This window comes from Acanthopagrus latus, chromosome 20 (assembly GCF_904848185.1).
Source record: "Acanthopagrus latus isolate v.2019 chromosome 20, fAcaLat1.1, whole genome shotgun sequence".
Classification (NCBI taxonomy): Eukaryota; Metazoa; Chordata; class Actinopteri; order Spariformes; family Sparidae; genus Acanthopagrus; species Acanthopagrus latus.
In genome coordinates, this window is record NC_051058.1 from 17,117,393 (window position 1) to 17,132,192 (window position 14,800).

Here is a 14,800-nt window from a genome sequence, read left to right on the forward strand (position 1 = left end):
CGCCTTCTACCTGCGGTTTCCTCCTCCCTTTTTATTTTTTTTATTTTTTTTTCTCCCTACCTCATTCTCTCACTCTCTCCTTTGTTTCCCCCCCCTCCCTCCTCTTTCTCTTCTTTAATGAACAAAGATGGTCGCCGCACTCTCGCTGCGAGATGAATTTTTATTTTGCAAAGAGCAGTCACACGTATTTCCAGCGACACATTTGCAAATCTCTTTAACACGTTGTCAGTTCATTCCTCCTGCTCGCTGTTTCACGCTGGTGGGTTACATTTTTTTTTTTTTTTCTTGCTGCCCTGATTTCCCTATGGAAGCTCAAGTCTGCCTGGAAGAGAGCAAAATAGATGAAATACGAGGAATTACAGTTTCATCTTATAGTTTCAGTGGGTAACAATTAATTGAATCTCTACTATTTAATATAAAAGAGCAGATTTTTCAAAACACAGCACATTCAGATCAGCATCTTTTAATAATTATGGATGATTATAACTAATTCATAGCTGTAGACTTTGATGCTGGTAGAAACAGTGTTAATAAGTGTCAAACTACTGGTGAATTAGTTATGAGAGAGGAGGAAGACGTAGTTAAGAGTCATATGTGTTTTGTTTCATAAGACTACACCATGTTTATGAAGCGTTATTAATGAGAATGACTATTCATGTGTAAAGCTGCAACGATTAAGCCTTTAGTAGTCAACTATTAAATTAATCTGCAACTATTATGATAATCAGTTTGAGTAATTATTTCAGGAAAAACTGTCAAAATGATCTGACTCCAGTTTATATAATTAGTGAACTTATTTGGGTTGGGTCTTTCGGTTGTGGACAAAACAAGAAGTTTTAGGACGGCTTTGACATTTTTCACCATTTTATAGACCAGAAAACAAATCGATTTAGAAAATAAATGACAAACTTATAATTGCATATCAATATTAAGGACTAAGGATTAAGAACTTCTTTGCTCACTATCAGTAAGAAGTAATTGAGGAAAAACTCTTGCAGGATAAATCATCAATAAGTGTTTTATAATGACTTATAATGAGCCAACACAATTGCTATCACAGGTTATTGACTCACTCCTTCAGTAAAATGATGAGATATTGTTGATTATATCTGTTGATCATTTTTGGTGAGTTGTTTGTTGGTTTAAAAAATGTCAGAAAATGGGGAGAAATGTCAACCATCGATGAGGTCTGACTAGTTAATCGCCTCATTAACTCATCAATTATTGGAAACTCGACACTTGATTGTTGATTAGTTCATTCGTTTTTTGGTCTATGAAATATAAAAAAAAAAGTGGTGAAATATGTCGATCAGGGTTTCCAAAAGCCCAGGATGGCGTCCTCAAATATCTTGTTTTGTCCACAAGCTTAAGATATTGAGTTTGTCGTCATGGAGGAGGAAAGAAACCACAAAATATTTACACTTTAGAGGCTGGAAGCAGAGAGTTCTTTCTTGAAGAGTGTTATTTCTTAAGAAAATACTCAAATACTCAAACCACTAAACCCATTATCAAAGTGGTTTGCGATTAATTTAATTTAACAGTCGGTTACTAATCGAAAGACTTGCTGCAGCTCTAATAAATACTCCCACTGAAAGGCCCCATTCACTGCTGTTTGAGCGACATTTCCTTAACACAGCTGTGACCGGCTGTGACCTTTTTTTTTTTTTTTTTTTTTTAAAGAAAAAACACATTTTATATTTGTGCCTTTTTATATAAAGATTTATCTCCTCGGTAGCAGCCACAGCAAAGTTAAACCGTGTTGAGAAATTAGCGTTTTCTGCCTCGAATTTGCATAACATCTGTCGCATGTTGCACATCTGGCGCGTGCTACATGTGTCCTGCGGTTGTGACGGTATGCAACACAGTCAGTTTGTTCTTTTTCTGCCACATAAAGGAGCCAAACCATCCCCTCCTCTGTTTTGCCTGGTGGTGAGTCAGGTGCCGTGGTGGAGAGAATTTAAGTCAGCTGTCTCCCCTTATCGGAATTGAGTGCACGTGCATGTGTGTGTGTGTGTGTGTGTGTGTGTGTGTGTGTGTGTGTTTGATTGTGTTGGTGCGGGTGTATGTGTGGCTGTTAGTTATGTTATCTGTGATATAACAGGCCAACCACCTCCTCTTTTTTTTCCCTCAAGTTAATGAGGGTTCATTTGCATTTTAGCCAAGAGCTCTTCTCCCTCTCCCCTCCTCCCTCTTTTCTCTCTGTCTTGCTCTGTCCCTATTTTCTCTCCCCCTGCTCTCACTTTACTAAACCCTCCTCTGTTCACACTTAAATTCACTCACTTATTCTGACATGCACGCACTCACACACTCTCTCACACACACACACACACACACACACACACACACACACACTATCTCTCTCTTTCCCTCCTTCTCAGCTCATCAGTATTCATGAGGCCTCCCTCTCTTCCTGTTCTCTTGTTTTTGCCTTGGCTCCCCGAACGTCTCCCACAGAAACAGGGAGAGAGAGAGAGAGAGAGAGAGAGAGAGAACGCGAAGGAGGAATGCAGCGGAGAGATATATAAGAAGAAGAAGAAGAACGGAGAGAGAGAGAGAGAGAGAGGGGGAGAGATAAAGACACAGAGACACGGAGAGTGTGTTTAGCTGTCTATGTAATTGGCCAATAAAAAACAGGGTCCTCGGAGGTAAACAGTTTAGCGGTCGGGGATTGGCCCCAGCAGGTAGCGGGGAGAGAAGATTATGAATATGTAAATGAGTATGCAAAAGACATTAAAGCGGGATCACCTGAGCTTGTTACATTATGACTCCAGGGTCTGGGATGTCAGCGACGTTGGCTAACACACTCATCGCCGTGCATTCTGATTCAACCGGATAATAGGGCGAGCCAACCAGCTGCGGCTATTTTTACACCGCCTTTGTGAGGGGAGTGATGATGAATTAAGGATGGAAAGTGGTGGGGTACTTTTTTTTCTTGTAGGGAGCAGGTTTTGAGTATCAATATGACGTGGCGGGGAAGGGGAACGAGGGAGTGTTGCTGCGACACACTTCGTCATGTTTAAAATCTGATTCACTCAATGTCAAATTTGCCTTTGTCTCTTCCCACCTCATGTCTTTTCTCCTTGTCAATCTCGCCGTTTTTTAAAATATTTTTCTTTCTGCTTCCGCCCACCTCTTCTTCTCTCTTTTCCACCATCGTACGCCTGTCTTTCACCTCTTCCCTCCCTCTCTCATTCCTCATCCTCATCTCTCACTTTCTCTCCGTCTCGTACAGATGCGACCATCCTGTCGTACGACGGCAGTAAGTTTATGAAGGTGCAGTTGCCTGTGGCGATGCACACCGAGGCGGAGGACGTCTCGCTACGCTTTCGCTCCCAGCGGGCCTATGGCGTTCTCATGGCAACCACATCCCGTAACTCCGCAGACACCCTTCGTCTGGAGCTGGATGGGGGCCGCGTCCGACTCACTGTCAACCTAGGTACACACATGCACACAAACATGGAGATGCTTAAACATGACTTTAATTACCTGTCAGGGGAATGCAGCTCATACTGGCCTCTTGGCTATTTCTTGTGTAGGAATGTCATTAAGTGTTGATTAATAATACAGCGTCCCTGGAAAGTAAACTTAAGTTCCTGACGATCCTGATGAGTCTTCCAGATAATTCTCCTGTTTACACTAAGCACATACAAAACACGGATTCACAGGTTTTGGCTGTTAACATCTTTGGCGTTTTCGATTAACTTCGTGGTGCATATAAAGTAGGACTGGGCGATACGTGAAAACCGGCCAACCACAACAACCAATGATTTCCAGATACTTTGGCGCAGGAGGAGCCCACATGAGTGATGAGAAGGCCAGTTCTTTAAAGTGAGCTGGTTTGTTTCTTTCACCTGCCACGAGGGAACCGACTCATGAACAAATCTTTTGGTTGAGTATTTTCAGACGGGATGTGTGCGAACTGTGCCCCACAAGCTCTCTTAGCACATTATGAGTCTGATAGATAATGAAATAAACTCATCAGATGTTGAGGAAGAGAAAAACGTCTGAATTTCAAATTTGAGAGACGTTTACCTTACAAGTTAACTCAACAGGCACAAAATAAAACTTACCGAAAACCGTCTTGATTTGTCTTTCCACTGTTCAAACAATCCCCAATCCCTCAATTTGTCCATTAGCTCTTTGGCCACATAATGTCAGAAAATGGGGGAAAATGTTGAAAAAAAGCCCAAGATGACATCCTCAAATGTCTTATTTTGTCCACCCAGAGATGTTTAGTTTCCTGTCATGGACGAGTAAAAAAAACCAGGACAAATTCACATTTAAGAAGCTAAAACCAGGGAGCTTTTACTTAAACAAACTGGTCGATTTGATAGTCAATAAATGCAGCTGTAGTCGAAATGAACCCTGATCAAGCTAGAAGTTAAATATTCTGCCTCCGTTCGCCGTTTCTCTCCATTTCCTTTTTATGCTGTTGCTCTCACTTGTTCTTTGTAAGCAGACGGTTAAATTAGCAGAACAAAATGATAGTCGATAATTAATCCGCCCGCCCCGCCCTAATACACAGCTTATCTTTGAGTACATACTCACGCACACACACATACACAAGGTCAGTGGCGTTGTTTTTGTGTTGAACAGAGGGTCGAGCCTCAAGCTGCATTCTCTGCTCACTCCCAGTGGACCTGTGCATCCCCAACACCTCCAACCACCAACACAAAGACCTGCAAACTGTAGAAACACACACACACGTAACGTAGTCCGCACGTAACTGAAGGAAGAAGCCAAGACATCTCTTTCACTGTCGTTGAACTGATGAGCACATTTCTGCACACACTCAAGCACATTCACATGCTAACACGCACACAGGTACATAACAGAGGGGTGCATGTGTTGGTCTCTGGTTGTCTGCAGCCGCGTCTTTTCTGTGGTTGACGCCACACGACACACCAAGGCATCATGGGTAATAATAAATATGTGTATAATGTGCTGCCGGGGCTGAATCTTCCGACTGTTTTGCGGAGATTTGTGCTCTGGATGGGCGACAACAATTATGGGATGTGTTCGATGTCATGAGACAAACTGACACACATGACCCATCTCAGTCTCCTGGCGCTTTTTTTACGATTTGGTGACTGAAACTGTCGCTCAGGCCAGAGCAGCCAATGAGCACACTGCTCACGCTGGGACACACACACACTCTCCTTAACACAGAACAAGATCCGACAATCTCCATGCAGATTTTTTTAAATTTCTACCAGACAAAAAGTCACTGAAATTGCAGTTTGAATTGTAAGAAAATGAGGTCCCGTGACGAAGAAGAGTGTGTGTTATCTCAGCAGAGAAAGTGTGTGCGCGTGTTTGTATATATGCGTGCAGGGTGTGTCGATGTGTGCGTCCCCAGGGCGTGGAGAGTAATGTGAACGTGTGCAGCATTAACCCTCTGCTCTGCTCTCCCTCCAGACTGTATCAGGATAAACTGTACAACCAGTAAGTGATCCTCCATCTCACCTAACTCCCCCCCACCCCCTTCCTCCTCAGTATGTGTGTGTGCGCTCTAGAGTGTGTGTTTTTCTGAATGTGTCCGTCTGACTATTTTTCACTATCTCTGTCTTGTCAGTCCACCTCCTCATAATCCCTTATTCGACACATCTTTGTGCCGCCTGTCTGTGTGCATATTTGTGTGTGTGTGTGTGTGTGTGTGTGTGTGTGTGTGAGAGAGAGAGAGAGAGAGTGTGTGTGTGTTGGATGAGGGAGGTGCACATATGTGTGTTTGTGTCTGCATGTTCAGCAATGGTGCAATTTTTTGCTGAGGGCCAGGGTTTTCCAGGTCGGCCATTTTAGCAAAGAAGGATAGACGGAAGAGAGGACGGTGGGGGTTGAAGGGAGGAGGAGGAGGAGGAGGAGTGGGGGGGAGGAGGAAGAGAAGAAGAAAGAGGCGTATGAGGTGTTTCGGTAAAATTAGGTGTGTAACCGGTGGAGCTGCAGGGTAATTACTTCTCCTTCATGCCGGAAACAAAAGACGCGTTATCCCTCTGTTTTGTCTCAGTCGCACCGTCATCCCGATGTCTCTCCGGTTGCTTTTTCTTTGTTTGCGTGTTGTTTCTCTCTAAACTGTACATGAGGGATTTTTTAGTGGCGTTTCATTTAGCGTGTTGAGTGTGTGCCTGTGCATTCTTTTCATCGCTCATCTATGTGTGTGTGTGTGAGTGTGTGTATGTGTGTTTCTCTTCATGCTGCTGTGAGTGGAGCTGAATCCCTGATGAAGTTTAATTCCCTCACGTGGAGTTTCTCTCTGTCACGACCACAGAGAGAGTGAGAAAGAGTGAGAGAACCAGATAGAGAGAGAGAGAAAGAGGGAGACGAATGCTCTGTGACGGCGAAGAGGTGGTGAAATGGACGACTGCAGTTGCCATAGAAACCCTACTAGCCACACAGCGCTGTTGCTATCCCGCATGCCTGTCGGCCAATTTTAGACCGGCTGTCTCAATGAACATTTCAGTAGGCAGCCACTTTTCTGGCACACCGTGTGCATACAATAAATTATACATCTTATATTCGGGGGGGGGTGGGGGGAGGGGGGTAGAAAAAAATGTATTTAACAGCCGGGCGCCACTGAAATAGTCCACTCAGCAGTCAAAGAAAAGCCCCGGCATGGGAGAGATTGAGGCTTATCCAGCAGAAAAGCCATTTGTTATTTAGAGCTAATGAAATATGAAACGCTTTTTGTCATTTTGTTTTCATTATCCTGCTCTTATAATCTCCACTAGCTCGTCATTCCCACTGCCACAAACAGTTCCTTTTGTCTTTTGTGTTTGAGTTGTCTCGCCTCACCGTCTTCTGGTTGTTTTAGCAGCACGGGGCGCAGACTGTCTGCTGTCTGCTGACCGCCGCGAAGCTCGGCGTTAAAAACCGAGCTCTCCACGCCGCCGAACACAAAATAGGTGCTCATGTGTTTTTGTGTGTGTGTGTTTGTGCCTCTCCGTGTTCCCAGGTTGACACAGATCACTGCCTCACCCTCACATCAGTCTGCTCATTCTTTGAGTTTTTGGTTACATATGTAAAAACACACACACACATGCACACGCACGGAAACGCTCACACATACATACACGTATTCTCTCCTTCACTCAGCGTTAGGCAGTGATCCATGGTAACAGGATGAGATGCTCATGCCCAGAGCACAGCTGAGTCTCCTCAGGGGAACCCTGTGTCCTCTCTAAAATGCACAACACACTCTTTTAGCTCTGCGCACACACACATTTCACACTGCCATATCCATTTTGATTGACTCCTCATATCCGTTTGATTACATTTGCGTGTCAGAAAGCCTTCCTTCTTTCTCTGCCTCACTCTACCTGTGAGTGTGTTTGTGTGTGTGTGTGTGTGTGTGTGTGTGTGTGTGTGTGTGTGTGTGTGTCTGCCTGCGTGCCTCCATGAGTGATGTAGACATGCTTGACATTTTCTGCAGCAAGAATCCGTTCGGGTCAGTTTACTTCTCACCTCCCCCATCATTACCTCCTATAGGTCACCGTAAGCAGACTCACTCTCGCACTGCTCGAAACCAACAGGGCTCGGAGGAGGAAGGGGAGGGCGTGTGTGTGTGTGTGTGTGTGTGTGTTTGTGCATGTGTGCGGGGGGAAGTGGTCGGTCTTGTGTTCAAGGTTGGTGGGGTGCTTGTAGCGAGTGGGAGGAAGGGGACTCTGAGGTTTTTTGGGAACTGTCAAATGTGTGCAGCCAACTATGTGAAGATGGGAGCTGGTAGATGGGCAGAGAGAGAGACATCATGAGAGGACAGCTCAGCTTCTTTCATTCTGCTGCACATCAGCACCTTGGAGAGCTCTCTGATGCTCAGCCGTTTGTCTAGTGCCACCATGAGGACGTTTGAGGTATTACGAGAAAGAAAGAAAAAAAAAAAGAAAAGAAGAAGATCCTGCATGTAGACTATGTTATACGTGTGGGGGCGAGAGGGTTTTATAGCAGGTTAAGCAGACTAAGGGGGTGCGAATGTGCAGTCTGTGCATGTGTGGGTAGTAGGTGGTCATCATGGCGGTGTGATCTGTCCACAGATGGATTGTCTCAGCGTGGGCCTGTTGTGACTCACAGTCTCCATCTTAGGCACCCATGGCATCCATTTATGTTAATCTTTCTGTCTGTCCGTCTGTGTCACATCATCTGTCTCGCTGGCCTATCTGCAAGGAGACCTGTCTGTCTATCTGTGGAGAGAGTGTGTGCGTTGACACGGAGGTGTTTGTCTCCCCAGGATATGTATGGTTCCTCCTTCCCTCCGCTTTGTCCCGCCATTTCCTCCCTTTCTGTCCTTAAGTTTTAATTCAACCTGCCTGGATTCTTTTTCTTCTTCTTCTTCTCTTTCTGTCTCTGTTTCTGGATCTCCTCTGTCTCTCTCTCTGTCTCTGTCTGTCTCTCTCCACCTCTCTGTGCATTATGTTAATGGTGCTCTGGGCTATGTGTAGGTAAAGGCCCAGAGACCATCTTTGCGGGGTCGGGCCTCAATGATAATGAGTGGCACACAGTGAGGGTAGTCCGGCGTGGCAAGAGCCTCAAACTCACCGTGGACGACCTGCAGCCCGTTGAAGGTAACCACAGCAGCATTACTTTCAGACTTTCACAATAAAATGACTCAATAAACTCTCTCAGGTCTTTAATCTGTGTGTGGACACCTGCTTGTATTCTGTGTTAAAATGTTTTATGTGATGAAATGTTTTGTTTTTTTAATTTATTGCTATAAGACACACCTTGAGGGTTCTATTTCTTTTTTTAGACAACTCTACCTTTGTAAGTGAATATAATCATTGTGAATCTACTACACTAGTTGCCTACATTGGTTATAGTATTAGTAAGGATTGTTATGTGACGTTAACATGACGTTACTTCAAGAAAGGACAGAAACATTGTGATAGTAAAACAGAAGTTTTCTGTAAAAATTCCAGATCCAAAGAAGTGATCAAATGCTTTGGGACATGACACCTTAACAGATAATCTTATTTAGTGTTAATATAATCTCTAATCAGAGCATCCATGTAACCACAGAGTGTCTGTTACATACATTACAAGCAGTCTGTCACTGTAAGTTTAAATGTTTGAATGAGCGTTAGTACTAGTTTTAGTTCTTGAACAGTTCCACATGAATCCCAACTTTCCGTAGCCCTCACCTCTGAAGTTTACCCCCCGCTACCAGGTCAGATGGCGGGCGACCACACCCAGCTGGAGTTCCACAATGTGGAGACGGGCATCGTGACGGAGAAGCGCTTCATGCCCGCCGTGCCCTCCAATTTCATCGGCCACCTCCAGGGCCTGGCGCTGAACGGCATGCCCTACATCGACCTGTGCAAGAACGGCGACATCGACTACTGTGAGCTCAACGCCGTCATCGGCTATAAGAGCATCGTGGCCGACCCCGTCACCTTCCGCTCGCGCTCCAGCTTCGTCACGCTGCCCACGCTGCAGGCCTACTACTCCATGCATCTCTTCATGCAGTTCAAGACGACGTCCCCTGACGGCCTTATTCTCTACAACAGGGGAGATGGCAATGACTTCATTGTGGTAGAGCTGGTTAAAGGGTGAGCCGGACAAAGCACCGTGTGTGGTATTTACTTTACATTTAGAGTAACGTCTGAAACAAAGGGAAATTAATCATCCCGCAGTTTGAATATGTGTTCATGGTGATGTCTGTCCTGCAGAACTGTGCATGTCGAGTTTCACCAGTCAGGATTCACAGTTAACCTTGTCCTTGATGGAAGAAAAAGAAACTTCTCGACTATGAGGCTGAAATTTCGAACATGAAAAATGCAGCTCCTTTTTTCATCTTGTAATTACAGTTTCTTCAAGACAGATTATAATGCCCTGAAGTATATGACCCTGTGTTCTTCTTCATCATGAATACGATTAATTTGCACTTTTCTCTCCTCAGTTTTTCAAACCCCTTCCTCTCTCCTTTCCTTGTTCCTTTTCCAGCTACCTACATTACATCTCAGATCTGGGAAACGGAGCACACCTGATCAAAGGCAACTCTAACAGTCCCCTCAATGACAACCACTGGCACAACGTTCACATATCCCGCGACACCAACAATCTCCACACGGTCAAGATCGACACCAAAGTCACCACGCAGACCACCATGGGCGCCAAGAACCTCGACCTTAAGGGTATGCACAATGATACAAGCGGTGATTCCTCAACGACAAGAGCTTATACTGATAAACTGCGTCACAGGAAGCTGATTCAAAGGAAAAGTTCAGCATGAAGGGAAATAGGCTTCTTCGCTCAAGTGAGATGATTGATACCACACTGATGTTAGGCTATTAATCCTTTAGTTTGTAGTAACCCCAAAGCCCAAAGTGACGTGTTCAGATGTACTTCTTTTGTCCAACCAACAGTCCAAAACCTCTGCAAATGACAAAGAAAGGCAGCAAAAGCAACAACATCACACTGACTTTGACATTTCTGCTTGAAAAATGACTGAAATGATTAATCAATTGTTGAAATAGTTATAGGTTAATTTTATTTTCAGTTCTACTTTCATGTCTAGACGATTAATATGAAGTTACCAGCCCCACAAACGCTGTCTAATTAACATGTTCTTTGTTATTTTATTGAATCCCTCACATACAAACGTGTAAAAATGACAATTTAGTTCTTCTCCTGACCGATGAATTTTAGAGGTGCCACTAGATGGATTTTATGGCCTTCGGACGGAGCCAATCTAGCTGGTTTCAGTCTTTGTTCTTAGCTTCATGTTTGCCTGTAGCCTAAAATTAGATTATATGATTGAAGAAGGAAAGTTTGTTTAAAGGATAATTATTTTATTCCCACAGAAATAGACTGGCAAATATGAAAGAAAGTCAAATATTCACTGGTTCCAGCTTTAAAAAAAGAGAAGAGTGCAGCTGTCTGTGCTCACATTTGTAACCTTTTCCAAACAAACCAAAAAGGCCGGACTAATCAATAATGACAATGACTGCCTGCGTCCCCAACACTGACACAGTCTTGCATTATAATTGGTTCCATGAAGCTGCCATTCACTCTGTTTGCTCCTCGTCAGGTGACCTGTACATCGGGGGCGTCTCCAAAGAGATGTACCGAGACTTGCCTAAGCTGGTCCACTCCCATGAGGGGTTTCAGGGTTGCCTCGCAACAGTCGACCTAAACGGCCGCCTCCCCGACCTTTTGGCTGATGCTCTGGCAACCATGGGACAAGTAGAGCGAGGCTGTGAAGGTGAGGCACAAACACACAGACAGCACACACCAGTAGATCTGTCCTGGTCCCCATGTCCCTACTGCCTTTTCTTTCAGTTTTCATTTAAGTCATGCTCTCTCTCTCTCTCTCTCTCTCTCTCTCTCTCTCTCTTATGAGGATAACCCACTAACCCAGCTTTTGGTCTTGTTAGATGTAAATGTTCTCTCCCTTTTCTCCTCATCTCCTCCTCAGCCTCTCTGCACATTGTGTTTTTCTCTCTCTCTCTCTCTCTCTTCCACTCTCTCAGCAGTTCACAGGCATCTGTGTGCATTGACTAACCATCTAACTTGATTTGCTTGTTTGCTTTTTTGTTGGGCTGACAAAAGTTACATTGATGAAAGCTGACTTGCAAGGTATATCGCTTTGTGTGAGCATGTGAGACACGTGTGGGGGGGAGGGGAAGTGCGTGCGTGGGCGCGAGTGCGTACAGGTGTGTGTGTACGTGCGTGTGAGTGAGTGTGAGTGTGTTGAAACTACCCAGTGGTGTCCAGTGTTGTGTGGATCCAGAGTGATCCAGAGTCAAAGGTCAGAGGTGACCTGTCCTCTCCTAGCCACCGTAGTGACTTCATCACAGTAGTGACATCACCACCGCTTGACTTGAGTTGACCACAGCTCCACCAGCAGCATGCTCTCTAACCCCTCCTACTGACTCCCAACCTAAACTTCAATACTCCCGTTTGTGAACCATTCCGCACCCTTTCCTCCACGCCTCGGGTGAGAAGTGCAAGGAGGGAGAAGAGCTTTGACGTTCTCCTCCTGTGTGGTTTCAACACGAGGCAGGGAGAGAACGGTGACACACTGCTGGAGAAAGAGTATTGAGATGAAGGCCCTTTAAACATAACTCTGCCCTCTTATGTTTAATTCCTCCTCCTGTCCTCGCCCCGCTCATCTAGCCTCACCACCTGCATGCTCTCCACATTTTTCAAAGTAGTCGCACAGATTCCAGTCTAGTTTCAGGCTGAACGGCCAATCTAACATCCTCTGTAAGTGTGAAGCTAAAGTATGGGAGCCTATCCGCTCCATCTCGCAATTCTTTTTCTTACTAATACCACTAATCATGACGCCATCGCAGCACAACAGCCAACCAACAGCCATTTCAAAAACGTTTCAAGGAAATGTGCTCTTAGAAAGTAACAACTGCCAAACTGCTGTGAGCACACTGGGCTCCAGAGGAAAAAAAAAAAAACAAGCAACAAAAAGTGTGTTTGTTTATCTTCTTTCCTAACTTTCGCACCCTCCGACCCCAACACGTCTCTTACTGCAGGTCCAAGCACGACATGTCAAGAAGACTCTTGCTCAAATCAGGGGGTTTGTTTGCAGCAGTGGGAGGGCTTCACCTGTGACTGCAGCATGACGTCGTACGCCGGGCCGCTATGCAACGATGGTGAGTCTTTGCTTTTCAGTGCGTCTCTCCCAGATCTGCCTGGATTACGGACATATTTTAGTTTTGATGGTATGAAAAACTGATTTTGATATATTGATATACATGTAGATCACAGAGCATCAGGTTTAAACATGCATCTGTAGATGTCCACATTGTTTTTTGTGTCCTGTACTCTCTGTCAAACCTAAATCCTCAGCCGAAATATATTCTTTACATATCCAGTGATAGAATCTAACTAAGTACAATTTTTGATGCTTTACTTGAGTGCATTTCCTACTACTTTATGCTTCTACTTCACTACATTTTGGAGACAAATACTGTTCTTTATACTCCACTACATTTGTTTGATAATTACTAGTTACTTCACATGCTGCTTTAGAATCATAGTAGCACATTTTTTATTATTTTACTGATAATAAGATGAAAAAAACTGATTCCAATAGTCCAAAAAATCCTCCACTAATCAGTCAACACATGATAAACAGTATATAGATACAAGTAAATACATTTTAATTTACTCACTTGTACTTTTAATACTTAAGGACATTTAAAATTAGATATTATAAGACTTTTTAACAATCCTCCCATAGTAATAAACTAATTTCAGGTCCTTCTGTAAATTATTTCAGGAAGAAGGGGAAGTTCTTTTTAAAACCTTTTGCCCAAGCGTCTCTAAGAGGGTTGTCACAATACCAGAATGTTAAACTTTGATACAAAACCAGGATTAAAAGACGGAATTTGTTACCATTTTTGGTTCTTTTCTTTACACAGAGAGAGTCACTGAACTATACACATATCAACCGATTTGAAACTAAAATGGCCTTCAGTAGAGCGCATACCTCAGCTGAGGCCACTTTAATTCAACCAAGCCTGATCCAACATCTAAGAAAACATATTTAAATCCACTAGAACCTGATGGTTGTTGATCCTTATCTAACATGAACCCTGGTGTAGAGCTGCAGGCCTGGAACTGATCCACTCGGATGATTTTTGGATTCAAAGGAATTTCGTGTGCATTTTTTCAGAGCCGCCACGTGAGGGCACTGTCATCTGTTGATTCTGAGGTGGCACAGAAACACTACCTGTTCAGTGTCGGGTTTGATTATTCTAATCTGTGAACATTTAATAACATCCACCACACATTTTCAAGCTTTTAGCTCTCTATAATTCTCAGCAGCCTTACTGGCAACGTGCTCCATGATTATTTAGTCACCATACAGTGAGTCCATCCATTGTATGCTGTTATTTGTATGAGTCACTTATCGCAGTGAGCCTCCTGCAGTACTGTTGTTGTCCGGGAAATACTGATTTTTTTTCTTAGCATGTGGGAGGAACAAGAAGGCCAGTCAACTATGACATTTAAAAGTTTTATTATTGTTTTCCAATATGCCGTTTCTGTCTTAAACAATAGAACCATGTCCAATCTGCAGTGGAGAACCTCTGATGACACATAGAACTGTTTACGGCACACAGACATGCTTGCAATTAAATTTTTTATCTGTGTGAGCCAGCTGGGACCACCTATATCTTTGGCCGTGACGGAGGTGTGGTGGTCTACACGTGGCCGCCTAACGAGCGTCCCAGCACCAGGGCGGACCGGCTGGCCCTCGGGTTCAGCACCCAACAGAAACACGCCATTCTGCTGCGGGTGGACAGCGCGTCTGGCCTGGGAGATTACCTTCAGCTTCAGATTGTAAGTTCACACCCTTGTATTCAAAAAGTAGACCAAAGAATATGTGATTTGAGACATTTCACAGACTGCTTCTCCTCCAGGAATCCACTTATCCAACACATTAACTGACTGGACGTGATTCATTTATCTTTTTTTAATTTATTTTATTTAACACCAGACTTTTCTTGAGACACAGAGTCTTTCTCATTACTCACACTGCATGTGCCATCAGGTAGTAGACAAGTGTGTCCTACATCTGAAAACTGCCAACAGCCAGTACACACTGAACCAACACTTGCCGCACACTCTCTCTAACACTGCTATCCCACAATTCTCTGCTGCGTGACTCTAGTCTGGTGGTTCAGCATAATGCAGACATAAAGAAGTTAATGACATGGTGATTTCAGTGTGATTATTATAATTATGCAGGTCCAAACACAAGCGCAATCATGGCAGAACCTGCACAGATGGCTGTCGCTCAGAAATCTATTCTTCTTTATTAGACTAATGAGAGCAATGTCGCAAATCTGAA

The 14,800-nt window shown here is 44.0% G+C and overlaps 1 protein-coding gene across 16 annotated transcripts in view; it reads left to right on the forward strand.

Moving 5' to 3' along the window:
• Nucleotides 1-14,800, forward strand: part of nrxn1a (neurexin 1a) — a 67,616-nt gene that overhangs the window by 37,809 nt on the left and 15,007 nt on the right. For 10 of the 16 annotated variants that reach the window (XM_037081493.1, XM_037081484.1, XM_037081487.1 and 7 more), the window contains 8 exons: nucleotides 3,233-3,436; nucleotides 5,419-5,445; nucleotides 8,430-8,552; nucleotides 9,155-9,536; nucleotides 9,931-10,121; nucleotides 11,018-11,191; nucleotides 12,477-12,596; nucleotides 14,108-14,289. In XM_037081493.1, the coding sequence (XP_036937388.1) occupies nucleotides 3,233-3,436; nucleotides 5,419-5,445; nucleotides 8,430-8,552; nucleotides 9,155-9,536; nucleotides 9,931-10,121; nucleotides 11,018-11,191; nucleotides 12,477-12,596; nucleotides 14,108-14,289 (1,403 nt within the window). The remainder of the gene's footprint in view (nucleotides 1-3,232; nucleotides 3,437-5,418; nucleotides 5,446-8,429; nucleotides 8,553-9,154; nucleotides 9,537-9,930; nucleotides 10,122-11,017; nucleotides 11,192-12,476; nucleotides 12,597-14,107; nucleotides 14,290-14,800) is intronic. The other 6 variants (XM_037081494.1, XM_037081489.1, XM_037081500.1 and 3 more) reach the window with 1 other exon arrangement.